This window comes from Chrysoperla carnea, chromosome 4, assembly GCF_905475395.1.
Source record: "Chrysoperla carnea chromosome 4, inChrCarn1.1, whole genome shotgun sequence".
Lineage (NCBI taxonomy): Eukaryota > Metazoa > Arthropoda > Insecta > Neuroptera > Chrysopidae > Chrysoperla > Chrysoperla carnea.
Genome location: NC_058340.1, coordinates 8,658,618 through 8,678,663, shown reverse-complemented (window position 1 = coordinate 8,678,663; position 20,046 = coordinate 8,658,618). Strand labels below are relative to the sequence as shown.

General features: G+C 30.2%; 3 protein-coding genes across 4 annotated transcripts; 2 read left to right on the top strand and 1 right to left on the bottom strand.

Annotated features, from left to right (window-relative positions):
- The first annotated feature begins 534 nt into the window (after positions 1–534).
- LOC123299282 (dipeptidyl peptidase 9) lies at positions 535–7,346 on the top strand. Its single transcript, XM_044881630.1, has 8 exons — positions 535–1,237; positions 2,468–2,744; positions 3,165–3,444; positions 3,643–4,204; positions 4,689–4,997; positions 5,854–6,076; positions 6,322–6,514; positions 6,854–7,346. Exons 1-8 carry the CDS (start codon positions 776–778, stop codon positions 7,056–7,058), a joined length of 2,511 nt encoding a protein of 836 aa, XP_044737565.1. The 5' UTR covers positions 535–775; the 3' UTR covers positions 7,059–7,346.
- A 1,869-nt stretch (positions 7,347–9,215) lies between these two features.
- Positions 9,216–9,861, bottom strand: LOC123298355 (39S ribosomal protein L51, mitochondrial). The gene has a single exon (XM_044880336.1). It carries the CDS (start codon positions 9,729–9,731, stop codon positions 9,252–9,254), a length of 480 nt encoding a protein of 159 aa, XP_044736271.1. The 5' UTR covers positions 9,732–9,861; the 3' UTR covers positions 9,216–9,251.
- Positions 9,862–14,561: 4,700 nt separating this feature from the next.
- Positions 14,562–18,517, top strand: LOC123298006 (lysM and putative peptidoglycan-binding domain-containing protein 3). 2 transcript variants are annotated; one of them, XM_044879859.1, is made up of 3 exons: positions 14,562–14,787; positions 14,888–15,065; positions 17,401–18,517. In XM_044879859.1, the coding sequence occupies exons 1-3, from the start codon at positions 14,765–14,767 to the stop codon at positions 17,986–17,988; spliced, it is 789 nt and encodes a 262-aa protein (XP_044735794.1). In that variant the 5' UTR covers positions 14,562–14,764; the 3' UTR covers positions 17,989–18,517. The 2 variants fall into 2 exon arrangements, with proteins under 2 accessions (XP_044735794.1, XP_044735795.1); XM_044879860.1 differs by having other exon boundaries at positions 14,562–14,794.
- The last annotated feature ends 1,529 nt before the right edge of the window (positions 18,518–20,046 follow it).

The following is a 20,046-nucleotide window of genomic DNA, read 5'->3' as shown; positions in this document are numbered from 1 at the left end:
GGCAAAATCAAGGCGTCTAGAAGTCTTACTTCGAGCCCAATATTTTTTATAATAATAAGGCCAGTCTAACGATATAACTCTAAAAAAATTGATGATAAAAATTCATAAAATCACAGAATTCGTCCACTTAGATCATCACAGAATTCGAAACATTTTTTACAAGCTCCAGGGAAGTCCTAGAACTTTACATTTAAGTCTATAATTGTTTAGTAAACTATCTTATTTTTATATTTAGGTTCTAAGCTATATTAAAATGGGTTTTACCGATGTTCAATTTTCATTGAAAAATCCCATTGTAGTTTCCACCCATAAGTCTTACTAATTTATTTTCTTTATAACACATTAGTGCCTCTAGCGAGAAAGATTGACACTAAAGTGAAACTTTAGTCAATATTTGAAGTGTGCCGCTTGTACTATAGTAATAAAGGTTACTATACACAGAGAGAGTGCGAATCGTAGACAAGAGATGGTGCAGTGTGATTGTACTTTTGTGAAATGACAGCAGTTGGCTATTATGACAAATTGTAAAATGTGAAACTGGTATTAAGAGATAGCTCGATTGGAATATATTTTAACATAATGAGAAAAATTTTAATTTTCATCACATAAAAAGTATAAGTTGAAAATCAGTCTATTTAATATTTTATAGAATTGTACAAAGTTAACTTTTAATATAAAGTTTTATGGGCATATTTTACTTATGATATAGGTTATAATTAAATAGGTCGCCTAAATTTCAAAAATCACATATTTAATTTAATTTATAATACGTTCCATGAATATGGACGAAGATAAACTTAAATGTGTTAAAACTAAGAAAGAAGGAAAGCTAACATGGTCAGAATTAAAAGGAGTTGTTATCGATTTACGTAGAAAATTGTCTAGTCTTTCATCTATGGTGCCGACGTCAATATCGTTTCGACAATTGCCAGATGGTAGAACCAGAATATATTTTTTGAGTACCCCACAAAATAGTCGTGAAAGTACGTTATTATATACAGATGTTTCAAATAACAGTCAAAGTGGTGGACATAAATTACAATGGCAGCCCGTTATTGAAGCAAATTTTCCTAGTTTGCCATCAGGAAATAAGTATTCACGAGAAGAACAATTACTGTGGGAACGTAAACGATTAGCTACTTGGGGTATTACATCTTATGAATTACATAGTGCCTCAGGAAAATTGATTTTTCCTGCTGCAAGTAGTTTGTTCCAATGTCGTGATACAGGATATGCGGTAAGTTCGTCCAATTAATAAAAATTAAAATCAGTAAATGTAGATAATCTTACGTTTAAGTTTAAATTTTAATAAAAAAGTTTCACAAATGCAGAAAAAATTATTAAGAAACGCGGATTAAAATTATTCGAGATTTGCAAAGAAAATGATGCAATTTTTCATTTTTTACTGTTTTTTTAAGAAGACATATATCATTAAAGGTCTTTTTGCTCCATCTGTGAAATGAAACTTTTGGGTATAATAAAGTATTATTGTAGTAAAAAGAATTTTCGAAACTTGTTATATCAAATCACAGACTAAATAATAAATATAGCTCATTAATATAATATGCTATTCTTTCTATTATAAACATATCTCTTGTGTCGTAAATTCGTGAAGTGGGCTTATAAGCAACAGTTACGTTTACCCTCCTCTCACACCATCGTTTATTTACATTAGAATCATGTGGGTCAGATGTACTTGGCGCTATTATAAGTGCTATCAGTCTATATAACCTTTATAAGTCTGTGGAAATGATTAAATTGAAGAACCAATTTTAAGGTCGTACGAGCGCCAAAGCAATTTTAGAATTAGTGTTGAAATTATTAATACCTTATTATAAATAATATAATTTGAGCACTCTTTATCAATATGAGTAGCATTTCAGCTTATTCGTTAGGTGCGTAATCAATATAGGGACAATCAAACCGACGCGAACGCTCCCAGTGGACAATTTTGGCGTTAAAGGAGGCATTATGACTAATTTTCAATTGTTTACATATAAATGATATAGAAACATTTAAATTTGTTAGAAAATAGTATTAAATTTTAAATGTTAGACAAACATACAATCCACAGACTTATATGTATAGAGATAAAACCGTAGAGCTGTATTGACATAGGAAACACAATAAGTGAATTCTTGATCGTAGTGGGAGAGGTAAAAAGAGACAGAAATTTTAGTCATATAAGAGAGACGAAGGTACCTAAAAGCACCTACTTTTACTGTCTGTCTCTACTCGGTCGCAGTTTTGGTCGGTGATTTTGCAGATCTATGGTATTATCTCGATGCTTATATCTCCATCCATAGATTTATATTAAGAAAGTAGTGTGTGGTTACTATGGTAACTAAACTCATACACGGAAAATAATTTCGGATTCAACTTTATGTTCTATTTTTCCCAATTATCTAACATAAGTAAAAAAGTTTTATGAATTGATGAAATATAATACAATATTTTTAAATTATAGGTGGGCCCTTTATTTCCAACGGAAATTCGAACAAGTTCAACAGGTGCAAAATTAAGTCCTCAAATTTGTCCAACTAATCCAGATTTGGTTGCATACGTGTGTAACAATGATATATGGGTATCACATACTATTTCAGGATTTACAAAACGTGTTACGTTCGCTCATAAAGGTGGTAGAAATTTAGCTGATGATCCTTTATCAGCAGGCGTTCCATCTTATGTAATGCAAGAAGAATTTAGTCGATATCAAGGATATTGGTGGCAACCAGTTTCTTCTGGTAAGTTTGTTCCTACAAAAAAATTTATGGCTATCGAAAACATACGATTTCCTGTGTGATGATATGATTTTATTTATCTTTAGTATTAAATAGGCTGCAACAGAGGAGGGGTCGATTTTCGGGAAGATTCAGATATTGCGCTTGGGACAGGCCTTAACCTGGCAGTCTTATTTGAGTATTATCTTTAGGAATGCATTTAAGATTTTTACAAATGTTTTTGAATGTTAGCATTGAGCATTGAATAAAATTACTTTTTGCTATTATTATAACTCCAAATTTATGAGATTTATGAGTGTACATCAAACACTGGGCTATTTTTATTTAAGGCGTCGAATTCTAAAAATTTGAACGTCAATGAATCATAATCTCCCGTACTGGGTTTTGACGCTTTAATATTAACTATATTAAAATTATTTACAGACGATACGTATCGGATTGTTTATGAAGAAGTTGACGATAGTGATGTAGAAATTTTTTGTTTTCCATCCTCTCATACAAATGATGGTGAAGTTGAAGAGTTTCGTTTTCCTCGAGCTGGTGCAGCAAATTCAAAATCAAATTTAAAAATGATACAATTTCAATTAAATAGTAGTTTACAAATTGTAAATGTAGCAATATTAGAATTACAATTTACATTAGCTATGCTATTTCCTTGGATGGAATATCTTGTTCGAGTGGGATGGACTGTTGACGGAAAATAGTAAGTAAAATTTAAATTTACAAAATTCACCTGATCAAATTATGATGGTCAGACCAGAGACTGAAGAAATTTGCTCTATTCAAGAAATTATTTATTCTAAATTAAAATTGTATTTATTCGTTTCTGAACGATTAGAAAAAACGATACCGTTTATTTTTTAACGGCTTATTTTCTATAACAAGTATAATTATTTTTCAGTGTATGGACACAGTTACTGGATCGAAAACAACAAAGATTAGACCTCGTACTAATATCAATTGATAATTTTGCGGAACCACCTCCAAACTTTTATGATGGTATTAGTCGCATACCAAATGGACCAAATCCAATTGTTCAAGTAATACTTAGCCAGCAATCATTACTTTGGATTAACATTCATGATGTATTATATTTTTTACCATCTTCTGATCCAAATGAAGTGAAATTTATTTGGGCATCTGAAGAATCTGGCTACAGACATTTATATTTAATTACATCACATGTAGCGAGTGTAAATAATGGTAGTATTAGTGAAGATTTAGCACCAATGGATTGTATGTATTTACAACCAAAAGTGTTACAACGTTTAGCATTGACAGCCGGTGAATGGGAGGTTGTTGGGCGACCGGTATGGGTGGATGTTGAACATGAATTAGTGTATTTTCTTGCTTTACGTGAAAGTCCATTAGAAAAGCATTTATATGTGGTATCATTACGACGACCTGGTGAAATACGATTGTTAACGCGACCAGGATTCTCGTATAGTGTAGATTTTAATAAAGTAAGTATCATATTGTGGATAAAATTTATTGTTGTATAGAATTAAAATATTTTTTCGGTAGCCGTAGGAGATGTCACTAGGCTGAATTATTTTTTTTAACCTCCTATTTATCCTAGTAAGTACAATTCTAAGTACTCCTGTAAGTCAATAGAGTTACAGATTGTAACAGAAGTTGTTTTAATCTCTGGAGGGGGGTACTCACATAATTGACCGGCCGAGTCCACTCGCCCGAAACCTGGGGACTGGAAATTTTTTGTTTTCTGATAGCAATTAATTGGATTAACTATTTAAGGTCGATCTACACATTTTATTGATCGACTTCAGTTCGTGAGATTTCTCCTATCTATTTTGTATAGAAACGCATATATTAGGGAAAATCCTCTGGTTATGTTATTGAACAAATATTATTTCTGTACAACCTTTATTTACACTACTAAACTTTTTTATTTAGAATTCGTAAACTATAAAAATTGTATTTTTTTAGGATTGTACAATATTAGTAACAGTATATAGCAATATTCGAAAGTTACCAGCTTGTCAAATATTTCGTGTAACACATCACGATTGGACTGTGGAAGGTGTTAATTTAACACCAATTGGATATCTTTTAGAATCGTCAACACCAGAAGATGAAGCATTATGTCCAGATTTATATACGCATAAGATATCAACTGGTCATTTATTATACGCAATGGTATTTAAACCACATAATTTTAAGCCAGATAAAAAGTATCCAACAGTATTACATGTATATGGTGGTCCAGAAGTTCAATTAGTTTCAAATACATTTAAAGTGAGTTTCAGTCATTTTATGTTTCATTTATTTCAGCGAGATATTTCCTGTGAGAAATAATTAACAAACCTGTGTAAAATCATCCGATCGCATAGCGGTCAAACTTATTAACATATTTTTTAGTTCGGGGGCCAAAAAATACTATTATCATGATAAGAAGTATTCTGGATGAAAGGTTTGCTGATTGGTTCTTATTTCTTTGTTCCAGAATACCTCTTATCCTCTTAATAGCATTGTAATTTTTTCAAATCTGATGTTTTCAAATAATTATGAAAAAATACATTAACGGAATTTGTAAAATATCATCCGCGCGCGCTACTATACAGGATACTGCCGATTAAAATATCACCTATATATCATAGGGATCTCTAATGATCCCACTTGTAGAGATGACAGGTCGTTCTCAAGGAGTGCACAGGACCCTTGGTCTAGGAGCTAGGGACCCACTTGCGGTACCCCTCTTTTAGTTATTGTTATTATCCGCTCGCGCTTTTCTCCTATCTTTTCAGCAGGAATTGTTCATTTATAAAGTGATATTTCCAAAAATCACGAAGTCAAAACAGTTTGACAGCACGTCTATAGCTTCATTAAGCATTTCTTTCGGAAAAATGTCATGTTGATACATAAAGATTCGCCATCCCTACCTTGTGTAAACCTCTCCATCGTTTGTTCATTGTAATGCAAAGATGTCAAAGCAATTCATACACGAAAACTATTTAATGGCAGCGGAATATATTTTATTTGTCTCTTATATTATTACAAGCTTGTATTTTAGCTAAACTAAAACCATAAATAATATTTTTATACAAAAATTTTCGAACTGAAATATTAAGATTATTTTTTTTGAATTTTGAAGGGAATGCGTCAATTAAGAATGCATATGTTAGCTGCTCAAGGATATTGTGTAGTTGCAATAGATTCACGTGGTTCACAACATAGAGGACAATTATTTGAAAGTTATTTACGATGTAAAATGGGAACAGTTGAATTAGATGATCAAGTTGAAGTATTACAAAGACTTGCCTGCAATTTAAAGTATATAGATATGAATCGAGTGGCAATACATGGATGGTCTTATGGTAAATTCTTATACCATTTGTAAACTATCTCGTTAGCCATATAAAATATATGAAGTAAGAACTGAGTTTTTATGGACGGTCTTATGTATAAGAAAAAGGAAGACTCTTCAGACAATTAAGTGTGTGTGATGACTTAAGTTGGCTGTCGTCACGTATACTATTTTGTATGACTAACGAGATAGTTTACAAACAGTATAATAATCAATAATTCTTTATGATTTTTACATTAATGGATATATTTTTAGGTGGTTATCTTAGTTTAATGGGTCTTATTCATTATCAAAATATATTTAAAGTTGCAATTGCCGGTGCTCCTGTTACTAGTTGGTCGTTGTACGACACTGGTTATACAGAAAGATATATGGATCTTCCAGATCATAATCAGCAGGGGTATACTGCTGGTTCTGTTTTAAATCACGTACATAAATTTCCTGATGAGTAAGTAAAATAAATACTATAGCTAATAAGACGGAATGCATAGAAAAAGTTGGGAAACTACAACGATTTTAGTGAAACTTTTTGTAACATGTTTATAAAACCCCAAGCAACATTCAGACAACTTAACCTAATCAGAAAGGGCATAAGGCCTCAGCGGGGTTGTGTGTGTTGTTAGACTAAGTAAAGTTGGCTGAATGTTCCTTGGGGTCCTATAAACGCGTTACAAAAAGTTTCATTTATATCTTTTTGTGTTAGTTAGTCTTGTAGTAGTTGTTGTACAGAAATGTCCTTTTCTAGGTTGTTATACTTTTTTATAAAGGAAATTTTTTTTCTTTCTAGGGAAAATCGTTTATTAATTATTCATGGTTTAATCGATGAAAACGTTCATTTCTACCATACAAGTCAATTAATAAGCAGCTTAGTAAAGGCCGGAAAACCGTATCAACTGCAAGTATATCCAAATGAACGACATTCGCTACGACATTTGGACGCTAGTAAACACTACGAAACAATGTTACTATCCTTTCTTCAAAATTATTTATAACTGTTATATAACTAATTAAGTCTTTCTAATATATTCGTAAATTGATTTATTTAAATTAAAAAAGAAGTGTTCGTTGTACATCGAAATAAAACAATTAATATCAACAACCAACCAACCAACAAATTAAATTCAATAAAATAATAACCCGATCATCTTAGTCAAAAAAAAGTGAACAACCTCAGAATCGAATGTAATCAGCTGAATTTTTCTACAAACCTTTATTTTGATAGTACAAATGTTGTCTCAAAAGTCACATATAGTCACGCGTGCGCCTTCTTAGATATTCAAAGGTAGCGAAAATTAGTTTTTTGTGTATCTCGTAATATATCTCGCTTCTTTTGCCTTCAATCGTGAAGATAAAATTTTCTACAAATTTTGTCACAGACTTTTTTGTTTGAGCCATTTTTGAAATTGACCTTGAATATCTAAGGACGCGCATACGTGACTATATGTGACTTTTGAGACAAAATTTGTACTATCGAAATAAAGGTTTGTACAAAAATTCCGCTTATTCCGTTAGATTCCCAGGTGAAACCCTAAGATGATTGGAGTATAATAAAAAAACTAAAATCTAAAAACCCTATTATTGGATGGATTAAAAACAAACTAAGTAAATATAGCGGTATAACGTTTTACTTAAAATAATATAATTAATATTATTGTAGATATACATATTATAACAATTTTTACATAATTATATTTCTCTTTTCTGTAATAATGATGATGAAGTCGTGCAAAAATAATGATGTGATGATTCTAAATATGAAAACTTTTAAAGAACATTTTTTGTCGTGTAATTTTTATTTTATTAAAAATTATTCATTTATTTTAATTTTTATTTTGAATTATTTTTTACTATTTGAAATAAAACACTATTCAGAGATTTAATAACTCTTAATTTAAGGTAGTATAGCAGTTTCAAGGATCACAGTTAAGTACTTTCAGGGCTCGGTCCAGGGAAGGGGGCGAGCCTGGACAAAAGCGTGGGGCGGCATATCCTAAAATATGATATACAGTGATCTCGATAATTAGGACAAAATAAGACTAGGGCTATTCCGAAAACTGGGATGTATGGAAAAAATCATTATAATTTATAAATAAAATAAAACACAGAAAAAACACCATTCTATGTTTTTATAGTACAACTAATAAGGTGGGATGCATCGGAAAAGTGGGGAAACAGTACTGATTTTGGTGAAATTTTTTGTGATGCATTTATAGGACCACAAAGAACATTCAGCTAACTTAACCTAGTCAGAAGGAGACATGGGGCCCAGGGGGCTGCGTTTGTGATGCTTATTTTGCTGCAAATTTTTTTGAAATGCTTATTTTGCCTTTTAAATGTCATCTAGTAGGTATTTTTGGCCGATAAACGGATTCTATAATCTTCCAAAAATTGTGTCATTTTTATAAACACTTATTTTGCCGTTTTTGTGACGGAAAAAATAAAATTCTTGGCAAAAAATGACACGATTTTCGGAAAACGTGACAAAATCCGTGTAATCTGACATCGGATTCGTATTCAAAAACCAAAAATACCTACTAAATGACCATTATAAGACAAAATAAACATTTCATAAAAATTTGGGTTACACATGCGCCCTTTTTTGACTAGGTTAAGTTGGCTGAGTGTTCCTTGAAGTCCTTGAATATCAACAACCAACAAATTAAATGAACAACCGCGCAAAAAACTAGATTTTTGCTATCAATTACTGTTTAAACTATTCGGTTTACAAAAAAAAATGTTTGTGAATTTATAAAGAACAACATTCTAATTTAAAGCGTTCATCTAAGTTTCTTGTTTTCGCACTAACAATGAATCAGACTGCGAATTCTATTTTAAAAATTAGCACACGAGTGCACTGATTAAGGCTTACAAACATGGATGTAACTCGATTTCAAACTAGTTTTAAACTAATTTGTAATTTAAATTAGATTCCTAAGCAAATGACCACTGAACATAAATTTCAATCGTATGTGCAAGGCCTTAAAATGCGATAATTTGCCAATAATTAACTTAGCTCAGTTTTAAACATTTTTAAGTACAGCTCATTACTAATCAACCAGAGAATTTTAATTAAAGCGATTTATTTTTATTGGTGTTTTTAAAAGAAGACAATTAATTTTAAAAATGTTTATATTTATTAACAACTAAAATGTACACAGTACTTAACAAAAATTTACAAGAGGTTCTTACACATTAGACATACCAGTTTTAGTTTTACGATTTAAAAATCTATATAAATATGAAATTCGTTTTTCTATTTCTCTCCACTTTGTTGGTCGTGCAAGAGGAAATTTCGTAGGTGCGAGCATTTTTCTTTTACGTAATAAAACTTGATATTCATTACCGCTAACTCCTCGTAACCACGATGGTACGTTGTATAATACTCTAGTAGGATGAATTCTTTCATTACCTAAAATATCTATGTAATCATTCTGGCCAAATAGAGCACGTTTCTCAGACCATCCATCTTTTGGACGATATACAGGCATTGGCAACCGTCGTCCTTCTACATGGGGCAATAATCCTGTGGGATCAATTTTTTCTTCATAACCATATCGTCGAATTAATGGCCCTTTTGCTATTTTCTCGGAGTGATAACGAAAACGCTTTTGTGTTATTTGTGGTGTCCATTTGATTACAAAATTTGTAATAGAAGTAAAATTCATAACTGTTTTAGACTAATTAAAATTTGATCCGTTTTATTTTTGTAGAATTTAATAGGTTATGTGTATTAAATTGCAACAAATTGCCAATAGAGGAATTAATATGATTGTTGTTCGAATGTATGTGTGCGTTCAAAGAAGGAATTATGGACATATAGAAAAGGATTTGTTTTGGTACATGACAGTTCTTTTCCCTGCGCTAAACTACGACAGAGGAGAGTGGCAATTTTATCAAGCTACGTAATTTATATCTGAGGGAAGATCATAATAAAGACTATGGTACGCTACATATAGGGGGATAAATATATTAAGTGTACTTAGTTGCTGTGTTACATTCAATCAGTATGTGAATATTCTGTATTCTTTGGTATGGTATTATGGTGATTTGAATGGAATGGAGTGATTTGATAACTTCGAGCTGTGCCTAACGCTATTAAATAAGCCGTGTATATGCTTTTATAGGTCATTCAAACCAAAATGACACCGAACAAGAGATAGTGTGGATTAATATATATGTGCACTCAAATATACACTCTCTCTTGTTCGGTGTATATCCTACTCATGCATACAATATAGGTTAAAGTGGTACAAATACAAACTAAATGAAATGCCCTTTTTAAGATAACTCTTTCTTAAAATAATTTTCATAAATGACGTTTACAACTTTATAAACCTTTCAAAATTCACTTGGTTGACAAGGATAGTAAATGTCGAGGCCTGGTCATAATAAGCATGTCTTAATATACAACATAATATCCTGGCGCGTATTTAAAATAAGATTATACCACTTTTAATATTTTATACCAAGAAGTCCAGTCATATAGCTCACAGGTACAAATCAGTTCCGTGCTATTAAAACAAGGAAAAGAAGAATGATTAGTCCCGGAGCTGACCGTAAGAACGCGAGCCGATAAGCGGTACGCATAAAATATATTTTCCCTACTACTACTAACCATAGTCAATAGGATGGAGCTTTAGTGCCTCAACGCAGTGGGCACATATAGCATGGGTGCTTTCTTGAAAGTAAAATTTTTGTTGACGAACTGTACCAACTTTGTCCTGCTTGGTAATTACTTTAAAATCTTCTATTCATTGAATAGAACAAAATAATATTTAAGTGCCTCGACGCAACCGGTGATAACACGGTGGCACGGATTTTTCAATGAATTTTCCCGTGTGCACGAACTATACCCATTCCGATCCGCTTAAAACTTTAACCAAATGAAAATTTAAACAATTTTATATACAAAAAAAAATAAGTGCCTCATTAGTTGCGGTTCTATATGCCTGGCAGGACGCCTAACATTTCGCGAGCTCCTATGCTACTATGTAGATAACTCTTCCGTCCGTCCGTCCGTCTGTGGTCACGATTACTCAAAAACGAAAAGAGATATCAAGCTGAAATTTTTACAGCGTGCTTAGGACGTAAAAAGTGAGGTCAAGTTCGTAAATGAGCAACATGGGTCAATTGGGTCATGGGTCCGTAGTACCCATCTTGTAAACCGTTAGAGATAGAATGAAAGTTTAAATGTAAAAAATGTTCCTTACAAAAAAATAAACAACTTTTGTTTGAAACATTTTTTTATAAACATCACTGTTTACCCACGAGGGCGTTAATTAGGTACAAATTTTATAGTATGTATGTATTAATATAGGAATATCAAAGTGAATATCTTTTGTTATTTACATGACGTCAAAAAAAATCAATTAATGTCAACGTCTCTCACAGATTATTTTATTAAGAACATAAAAAAATTTGATTCTTCCCAGCTTCCACCATGTTGGAAGTCATTAAAGCAAAAAATATTGAGAACAATTTATGCCACCTCGATGTGGCAGAATGCTACAGTAGCGAACTGTCTTATTTGTTCACCAGAAGAATGTGGATAGATCAAAAATGAAAATAGAATTGAACCACTTTGGTTCGAAGGTGCTCCAACGCCTCTTCTTGTTGAAGATATTGTTGCTGTCGAACTTGATGAAAATGTAGATAATGATAATGATATTAATATAGATAATAATGATGAGTATGATCGTGAAGATTATGATCAGCATAATGATGATGACGAAAATATTGATGATAATGATAATGATGATAGTGATGATGACGATGATCACAATAAGAATGATAATGTTTAAAAATATATTTTTGTAACTCGTATTTTATTAGGTAAATAGGTTCTTTATGAATTAATTTAAGTATATTGCTAATAAGATTATACCTTTTTCTATTAATATAAATTAAGATTAGCCTGTGTACATTGTGTTAAATAAAGTAAGAAATGCTTAAATGACAAGTAATAGATTATTGAAGTATTTATTCATCTTTCCCCATAAATCTCTACGATAATTGTGATCGAGAATCATTGGCCTTAGAAAAGGCGAAAATAGTTGTGATTGAAAAAATGTAGCATTTAATTAATAACAGAAATTTTTCGCCTTTTCTAAGGCCAATGATTCTCGATCACAATTATCGTAGAGATTTATGGGGAAAGATGAATAAATACTTCAATAATCTATTACTTGTCATTTAAGCATTTCTTACTTTATTTAACACAATGTACACAGGCTAATCTTAATTTATATTAATAGAAAAAGGTATAATCTTATTAGCAATATACTTAAATTAATTCATAAAGAACCTATTTACCTAATAAAATACGAGTTACAAAAATATATTTTTAAACATTATCATTCTTATTGTGATCATCGTCATCATCACTATCATCATTATCATTATCATCAATATTTTCGTCATCATCATTATGCTGATCATAATCTTCACGATCATACTCATCATTATTATCTATATTAATATCATTATCATTATCTACATTTTCATCAAGTTCGACAGCAACAATATCTTCAACAAGAAGAGGCGTTGGAGCACCTTCGAACCAAAGTGGTTCAATTCTATTTTCATTTTTGATCCATCCACATTCTTCTGGTGAACAAATAAGACAGTTCGCTACTGTAGCATTCTGCCACATCGAGGTGACATAAATTGTTCTCAATATTTTTTGCTTTAATGACTTCCAACATGGTGGAAGCTGGGAAGAATCAAATTTTTTTATGTTCTTAATAAAATAATCTGTGAGAGACGTTGACATAAATTGATTTTTTTTGACGTCATGTAAATAACAAAAGATATTCACTTTGATATTCCTATATTAATACATACATACTATAAAATTTGTACCTAATTAACGCCCTCGTGGGTAAACAGTGATGTTTATAAAAAAATGTTTCAAACAAAAGTTGTTTATTTTTTTGTAAGGAACATTTTTTACATTTAAACTTTCATTCTATCTCTAACGGTTTACAAGATGGGTACTACGGACCCATGACCCAATTGACCCATGTTGCTCATTTACGAACTTGACCTCACTTTTTACGTCCTAAGCACGCTGTAAAAATTTCAGCTTGATATCTCTTTTCGTTTTTGAGTAATCGTGACCACAGACGGACGGACGGACGGAAGAGTTATCTACATAGTAGCATAGGAGCTCGCGAAATGTTAGGCGTCCTGCCAGGCATATAGAACCGCAACTAATGAGGCACTTATTTTTTTTTGTATATAAAATTGTTTAAATTTTCATTTGGTTAAAGTTTTAAGCGGATCGGAATGGGTATAGTTCGTGCACACGGGAAAATTCATTGAAAAATCCGTGCCACCGTGTTATCACCGGTTGCGTCGAGGCACTTAAATATTATTTTGTTCTATTCAATGAATAGAAGATTTTAAAGTAATTACCAAGCAGGACAAAGTTGGTACAGTTCGTCAACAAAAATTTTACTTTCAAGAAAGCACCCATGTTATTTGTGCCCACTGCGTTGAGGCACTAAAGTCCCATCCTATTGACTATGGTTAGTAGTAGTAGGGAAAATATATTTTATGCGTACCGCTGATCGGCTCGCGTTCTTACGGTCAGCTCCGGGACTAGATGTTATTATTATAATGTGGGTTTTTATCTAAAGCCAGGTTCACATAATTATAAAACACTTATAATTTGTAAAATACTTGGCATTCTTACAAGACAAAATTTGACTGACTATTACTTTTTTTCTAAAAAAATTTCTAGCCCGTTTGTGATTTATCGGATTACAAGGTACTCATTTGTAAAAAATTCCGGATTATAGGGAGCCACTGTATATATTATTTCAAAAAACATTTAGAATTTAATAGCTAAATTTGCTACACTAGAATATATTAGCTGCTAAAATTTGTATATTTAATTTACGAATCTATTCTAACTCGTGTTACAACAGACGTATTATTACAAAAATTTTCCTGTAAAGAAAAAATTGAATTTCCATGGGATATCCGCTCTTTGGTTCTTGATTAAAATAATATTTTTGTATTTATTTCAAGTGAACAAAAATTCATAGTTATTCGTAAACTCATTTTATAATTCATAAAGCAGGTGTAAAAAATTTGAATATTTTCATCTCTTTTTGATACGATACGACATTTGAAATATAGTATTTTTACCAATATTACGTCACCAAAATGGCTGTCAGCGTTTTTGACAAAATAAAAAAGGTTTAAAATTTAATTTAATTTGATGACAAAGAAAGCGTGTTTATTTTGCCGAAATATATTTTTTGTAACTTTTTATTAAGAAAATCAAAATTTTGAAGTACTTTTTCAAAAAACATAGTATAATACTATATTACTATTTACCATACAGAAAATTTTTATGTCGTTCATATTTTTGGTGCGTGACGTTGACACCATATAAATCATCCTTCATATTTCACAATGGAAAATTTATAACGAGGAAAAACAATAACAAAACATAGGTGTTATAAACCTATATATAATGAAAACAAAGTAAAACGCAACAGCATTTTTTTTTTGCGGAAATCACAATTACAGAACAATTTAAGAGATTTGATTTCAGATAAACCTTGACGTAGTAGCCAACAGCAGACCAACACACATACGACACATTTTGACTTTGACTGGAAATTTTTATTTATACTAAAAAGAAATGTCAAAATTGAATGACATATAGAATATAAATTTTTACCAAATGGACATGAAATTTCGATCGAAGTATGGCGTAAATATAATTTTACTTTTTATTAATATTTTTAAGTTAGGTATATTTTATTACGTGGAAGATATTTAATAACATGTAATTAAATTTTTTTAGACATTTAGAAAATGGAAATATACGATATATTCCTTTACAACAAAGTAAATACAGTGACGAAAGTGATGAAGAATCTACGGCTATACCACTTCGAACTAAGCAAGAATTACCGACAATTAATGTTGAAGTTGATGCAGATGATACTTTACAAGCCATTTCCCTTAAATTTCATTGTACGGTAAGAATATGTCATTTTTAAATAAGTTTTTTTGTTTGATTTGACCCTGATAAAATTGATAGATAAAATTGTAAACAATAGCTTTGTTCCAACAGATTAAGGTATTTTTAACTGAAACGTTTTTGTTTCTTTGTATAAATTGGGTACGTAAGCATTTAAAAAGTTTACTTATATGGGCATAACATATAAATTTGATATAATGCTACGCCCGAAATAAAAATTATTTGGAGACGAATTTGTTTTCAAGTGTGTTCAAATATGTTAGAGTCGTACTACCAATGTGCATATTAAATTCACATTTTCATCTAGCACTTTTGAGTTTAGTATAGAAAAAACTTCTATAAAATATACTGGTTACGCTATAAAATCTATCCAAATCCAAATTGTTTTGAAATTAGTATGGTTTTAGAACTTTCCAAGCAAATAGGGTCAATAACAAAATATTTCTCTAGGAAGAGCAAAAAGGTTTTCAAATAATATATCGTTAATATTTCGATAAGTTGCAATTAAGTGATAAGAACTTCTTTAGATTACTATAAGCACTTTTTTCACAAAATTTCATACACCGTAAAAGAAAGTATTTAGAAACTTTGATTTAGTATCATTTTGTAGGAAATAACTTAAGGAAGATAAATTTTTCACGTCAAAATATGTATTAGAAAAGAAATACAAGGTGAAATGTGCCTTTTCCACACAAATTGTTGTCCCCTCCTAAAGCTACTGCATTTTTGTTCTTCATGTTACATGCTTAATTAAGTTAAGAATACAGGTTATTTCAGTTATAGAGGTGCGATTATTAAATAAAATAACGTATAATCAAATTAAATATTATAATAATTAAATAAAATAAAGTATTATCGAATCAAAAAAAGATAATAAAAGTAATACATAAAAAATCAAATATGCTTTGGTTACCGTTCAAGTTCAGGATATTCTGATAAATGTACACGTTTTAGTTTTCCTTGTCCTTCAGAACATTGTGATTGAACTTGATCTTTATTCTGAATTATTCTACAAAGAATAGATTTTGGCACATTAAATTCGACACAGACTTTATCGCGTATCTTCCCACTTTCATAAACGAATATTAACTTCAGTTTTTCACGTACTGATAACGATTTGAGCCTTGGTTTCGGCATTTTTAAAATAAACACCCGTATGATAATAAAGCAAAACTAAAACTGAAGGTCATTGAGGCTCAAAATTAGTTAAGTGCGAAATTTGTGGGTAGAATAAGAATAAGTAAGTAAACAAACAAAACTATGTTATCTCAGTTCTCAGTTACAGAGGTTAATGAATATAAAATTTACTCGCTGTCTCAGTTATAGATTTAACTATGACGATAAAATCAAAAAAACCAATCCCAGATATAGAGGTTTGCTTCGTCTCAACAGAGGTAATTCAGTGTGAAAGTGTTGGGACCTCAGCATGAGTTCCAGTTATGGAGGTTTCTCACCTTCCGAATCACAAATGTACCCCCAAATTTTTATAATTCACTAAGTTTCAAGAAAAATTGACCAATTTAAAACAATTTTGAATTTGGCAACATTGTGAAAATTTTCATATTCTTATATAAATAATATAAATGTTTAATAAAACAAATCAGAATAATAATTAATTTAAATATTTAATTTTAAAATGTAAACATTTATTGTTAATATTTAAGTTTAAAAACAAAGCAATAATATAGTAATAAGCACATCCGTTAATGAAGCAATTATCATATTTCCATATAACATTTTTGTGGTTTAATTTATATTACGAAATTCCCAACAAACGATCTGAGTTTTCTCAGAAAAAAGAATATTTAAAACTTCAAAAACGGCATAGTCGCATCAATGAATATTTTTACTCTTAAATCCTCCAAAGCAGCTCCAATTTGGATGATTTTTTTAATTTTTCTTTTTGTATATTATTTAAAATCAGAAACCTTTCAGAGGTAAGAAATAATGGGGGGGGGGCATATGTTTACGAACTCGACCTCAATTTTTACGTCTTGAGTATGCTGTTAAAATTTCAGCTTAATATTATTTTCCGTTTTTGAGTTAGCATGTCCACAAACGGACGGACGACCGGAAATGGACTAATTAGATGATTTTATGAACACCTATACCAAAATTTTGTTCGTAGCATCAATATTTTTAAGCGTTACAAACTTGGGACTAAACTTGGTATACCTTGCATATTACATATATGCATGGTATAAAATCAAGCTTTTTGTTTAAAATTGCCTTGTTGCTCGTACACCCTCAAATGTTTCGTTCATTTTAAGACACTCGACCATCCGATATGGACTGAATTTGATTATATAATAAAATAATTAAAATTGTTTCAGATAGCAGAATTAAAACGTGTAAATAATATATTAAGGGACAATGAAATATATGCTAGACGAACAATACGTGTTCCAATACGTCCAAACTCAATTCTAACAGAACAAATAGTTGGTGTACATATTAGTGGTAATAGTTCGCCTATAACAACAAAATGTGAAAATATATCATTATTAGATTTGGATACGGAAGCAATTGAAGAGAAATTAAAATCATCTACAATAAATTGTAACAATAAAACTTCAACCAACAACAATGCTACATCATCTACAAATTCAACAAGTGACCTTATTACAATCAATCATTTATTAAATAATACTAAAGTGAATGAAGTACAAGCTAGTCTTGAACAGCAACTTCAACAACACCAAGATAATAATACATTTTTTAAAAATACTGATGACAATAATGTGATAGTAGTAGATGCATTAAAAAATAAATCACTTGTACATACGTTATTATCGTCAGGAGATGATTGTGGAATGTCATGGCTTGCATTAGTTGTATTAGTTATTTTATTAGGATTTGTGTGTCCACTTATATATATCCTGTATATAGCTGAACATCCGGAAAAGTATCATCACCATTGAACTTAGATAGTTAGCTAAATTTATTGTATCGTTATGTTATGTTATGTTACTGTTTTATTTAAAAAATATTTTATTTCTATTCTAAATAATTGGTAAGTTTTATATTTTATTTTTGTCGAGCTTATGATTGACAAATGTCCATAATTTTTACGGGCATTCAGATTCATTTGAATTTATCCTTCCTTAGGACGCACTGAGCCTAATAGTGCGCCTCACATATTCGAAAAAAGATTTTTAAAAACCTTTGAAATAAATTCTTTATATAACTGCAAAATGATGAACATCATTATTAAGGGTATGACGAATTGAAAAAAATACTAATTCTCCAGTAAACGAGGAGAAAAAAAAGCGAAATTTGAACATATAGCACCGATTTTGAGAGGGTGTTAAAATATATATTGAAAATTGACAACGGAAATCGAAAGACGGATTAAAACATGCTACTAAATATCCTACATAATGTTTTTATATACAAAAATGTGTTTATCTACGACATCACATTAGAAACTTCTAAAATTATCAGTGTTTCTCTACTATATTATGAATTTATTATACATATAAACCTTCCTCTTGAATCACTATCTATTAGAAAAAACTGCATCAAAATCCGTTGCGTAGTTTTAAAGATCTAAGCATACACAGCTACAGACAGCGAGAAGCGACTTTGTTTTATACTATTAGTGATTATTAAAACCTGGTTGTTAAAATTTATCGAATCTTTAAAGTTTTTTTTTTTCTTTAACATAATCAAATGAATCTAAATTTTTAAATTTTATATAATAAATATAATTGGGGTAATAATTAAAAAATTTTTTCTTCTATTGGTGCTAAAATCAATTTCATTTATTTTTTACTTTGTACATAAGTTTTATCAAAAATGTATTTTAATAAAACAATTTGGTCAAATTATTTAAGGCCTATTTATTATAAAGAAAATTTTCTTAAATATATTTATTGCAACTTTATATATTACAATTCTAAGGATTATTTATTCTATTCAATACATTAGAAGTTTTTTTTTGAAATTATTTTTTTATATGAAAGTGTCTTCGTTGCTGGATCTGGGAACACATTTCTTTAAGTGTCACAAAATAATAAATCTAGAAATTAAATGATTTTAGGAAAACAATTTAGTTTAATGTTAAAATTTGACAAATTTGCTTTCAGAAAACAAAAAAATACCTTCTTATAGAACAAAACAAGTCAAGAAAAATAGCGTTTTTAACGGCCATTCAATGGCTAAGGTAGCCTAAAAAATTCTCAAAAGTCAAAAAAACGGTTTTCTCGTTATAAAAAAGATAGTGGACGTCCAAGGTAAAAAATTGAAAAGTTTTGGATCTCAAAAAAACCTATCGATTGACGTCTGGTAAGTCCGATTTATATGCATAGAGAAAACTTGAAAAAATGAGCGAAAATAATCGCTTTAAATTTGTGTATAAGTTTTTTTTCTTTTTCGATTTTAAAGTTGATATTTGATGAAGTTATGAGTAATAGGTTGAAAAACCTTCAGTTTTTTTAGCAAAAAATTTTGCTAAATTCTGTTACTAGCTGACTGCCTATATTTCATGAAAAGTTCCCAATCACAAAGATTTTTTAACACTCATACCAGATTGTCTAATTTTCTTAAATTAAAATTATTTTATTACGTTTTGTATTTCTGAATGCTACACTAAAAAGCTGACATGTGTTTTGCCAGTTGGCAGAAAATATGTTGCCGACATTGACAACCACAATGGAGATACTTCCTTTTTATATAGAAGTTTTTACAACACAAACAAATAAAATTCTTATCTTTTATCTCTATGTTTTTGATGAGAAATATAGATTCTCCAAGATACTGTAATAACTTAGTCTTCCAAATTATTTTTAAAATTAAAATCTATTCACATAAAAACTATTTGGCTTCTTTGGAGCCTTAAATGTTTCGTGTTTTGCATGTAAATAAGAATTTATTTGATTGTGTTCTTCTAATATTTTACATTGCCAAAAATTTTTAAGGCATGTTTACCATTATAATATATTTGATATGGTCTGTGATAAACTTTATGAATGTGAATA

Bases quoted from the DNA above. Each gene is read 5' to 3' on its own strand.
- LOC123299282 (XM_044881630.1), top strand. From the start codon at position 776: ATGAATATGGACGAAGATAAACTTAAATGTGTTAAAACTAAGAAAGAA. The intron at 1,238-2,467 runs GTAAGTTCGTCC...TTTAAATTATAG, and splicing joins GTCGTGATACAGGATATGCG to GTGGGCCCTTTATTTCCAAC. The intron at 4,998-5,853 runs GTGAGTTTCAGT...TGAATTTTGAAG, and splicing joins TAGTTTCAAATACATTTAAA to GGAATGCGTCAATTAAGAAT.
- LOC123298355 (XM_044880336.1), bottom strand. From the start codon at position 9,731: ATGAATTTTACTTCTATTACAAATTTTGTAATCAAATGGACACCACAA.
- LOC123298006 (XM_044879859.1), top strand. From the start codon at position 14,765: ATGGACATGAAATTTCGATCGAA. The intron at 14,788-14,887 runs GTATGGCGTAAA...AAATTTTTTTAG, and splicing joins GACATGAAATTTCGATCGAA to ACATTTAGAAAATGGAAATA. The intron at 15,066-17,400 runs GTAAGAATATGT...AAATTGTTTCAG, and splicing joins CCCTTAAATTTCATTGTACG to ATAGCAGAATTAAAACGTGT.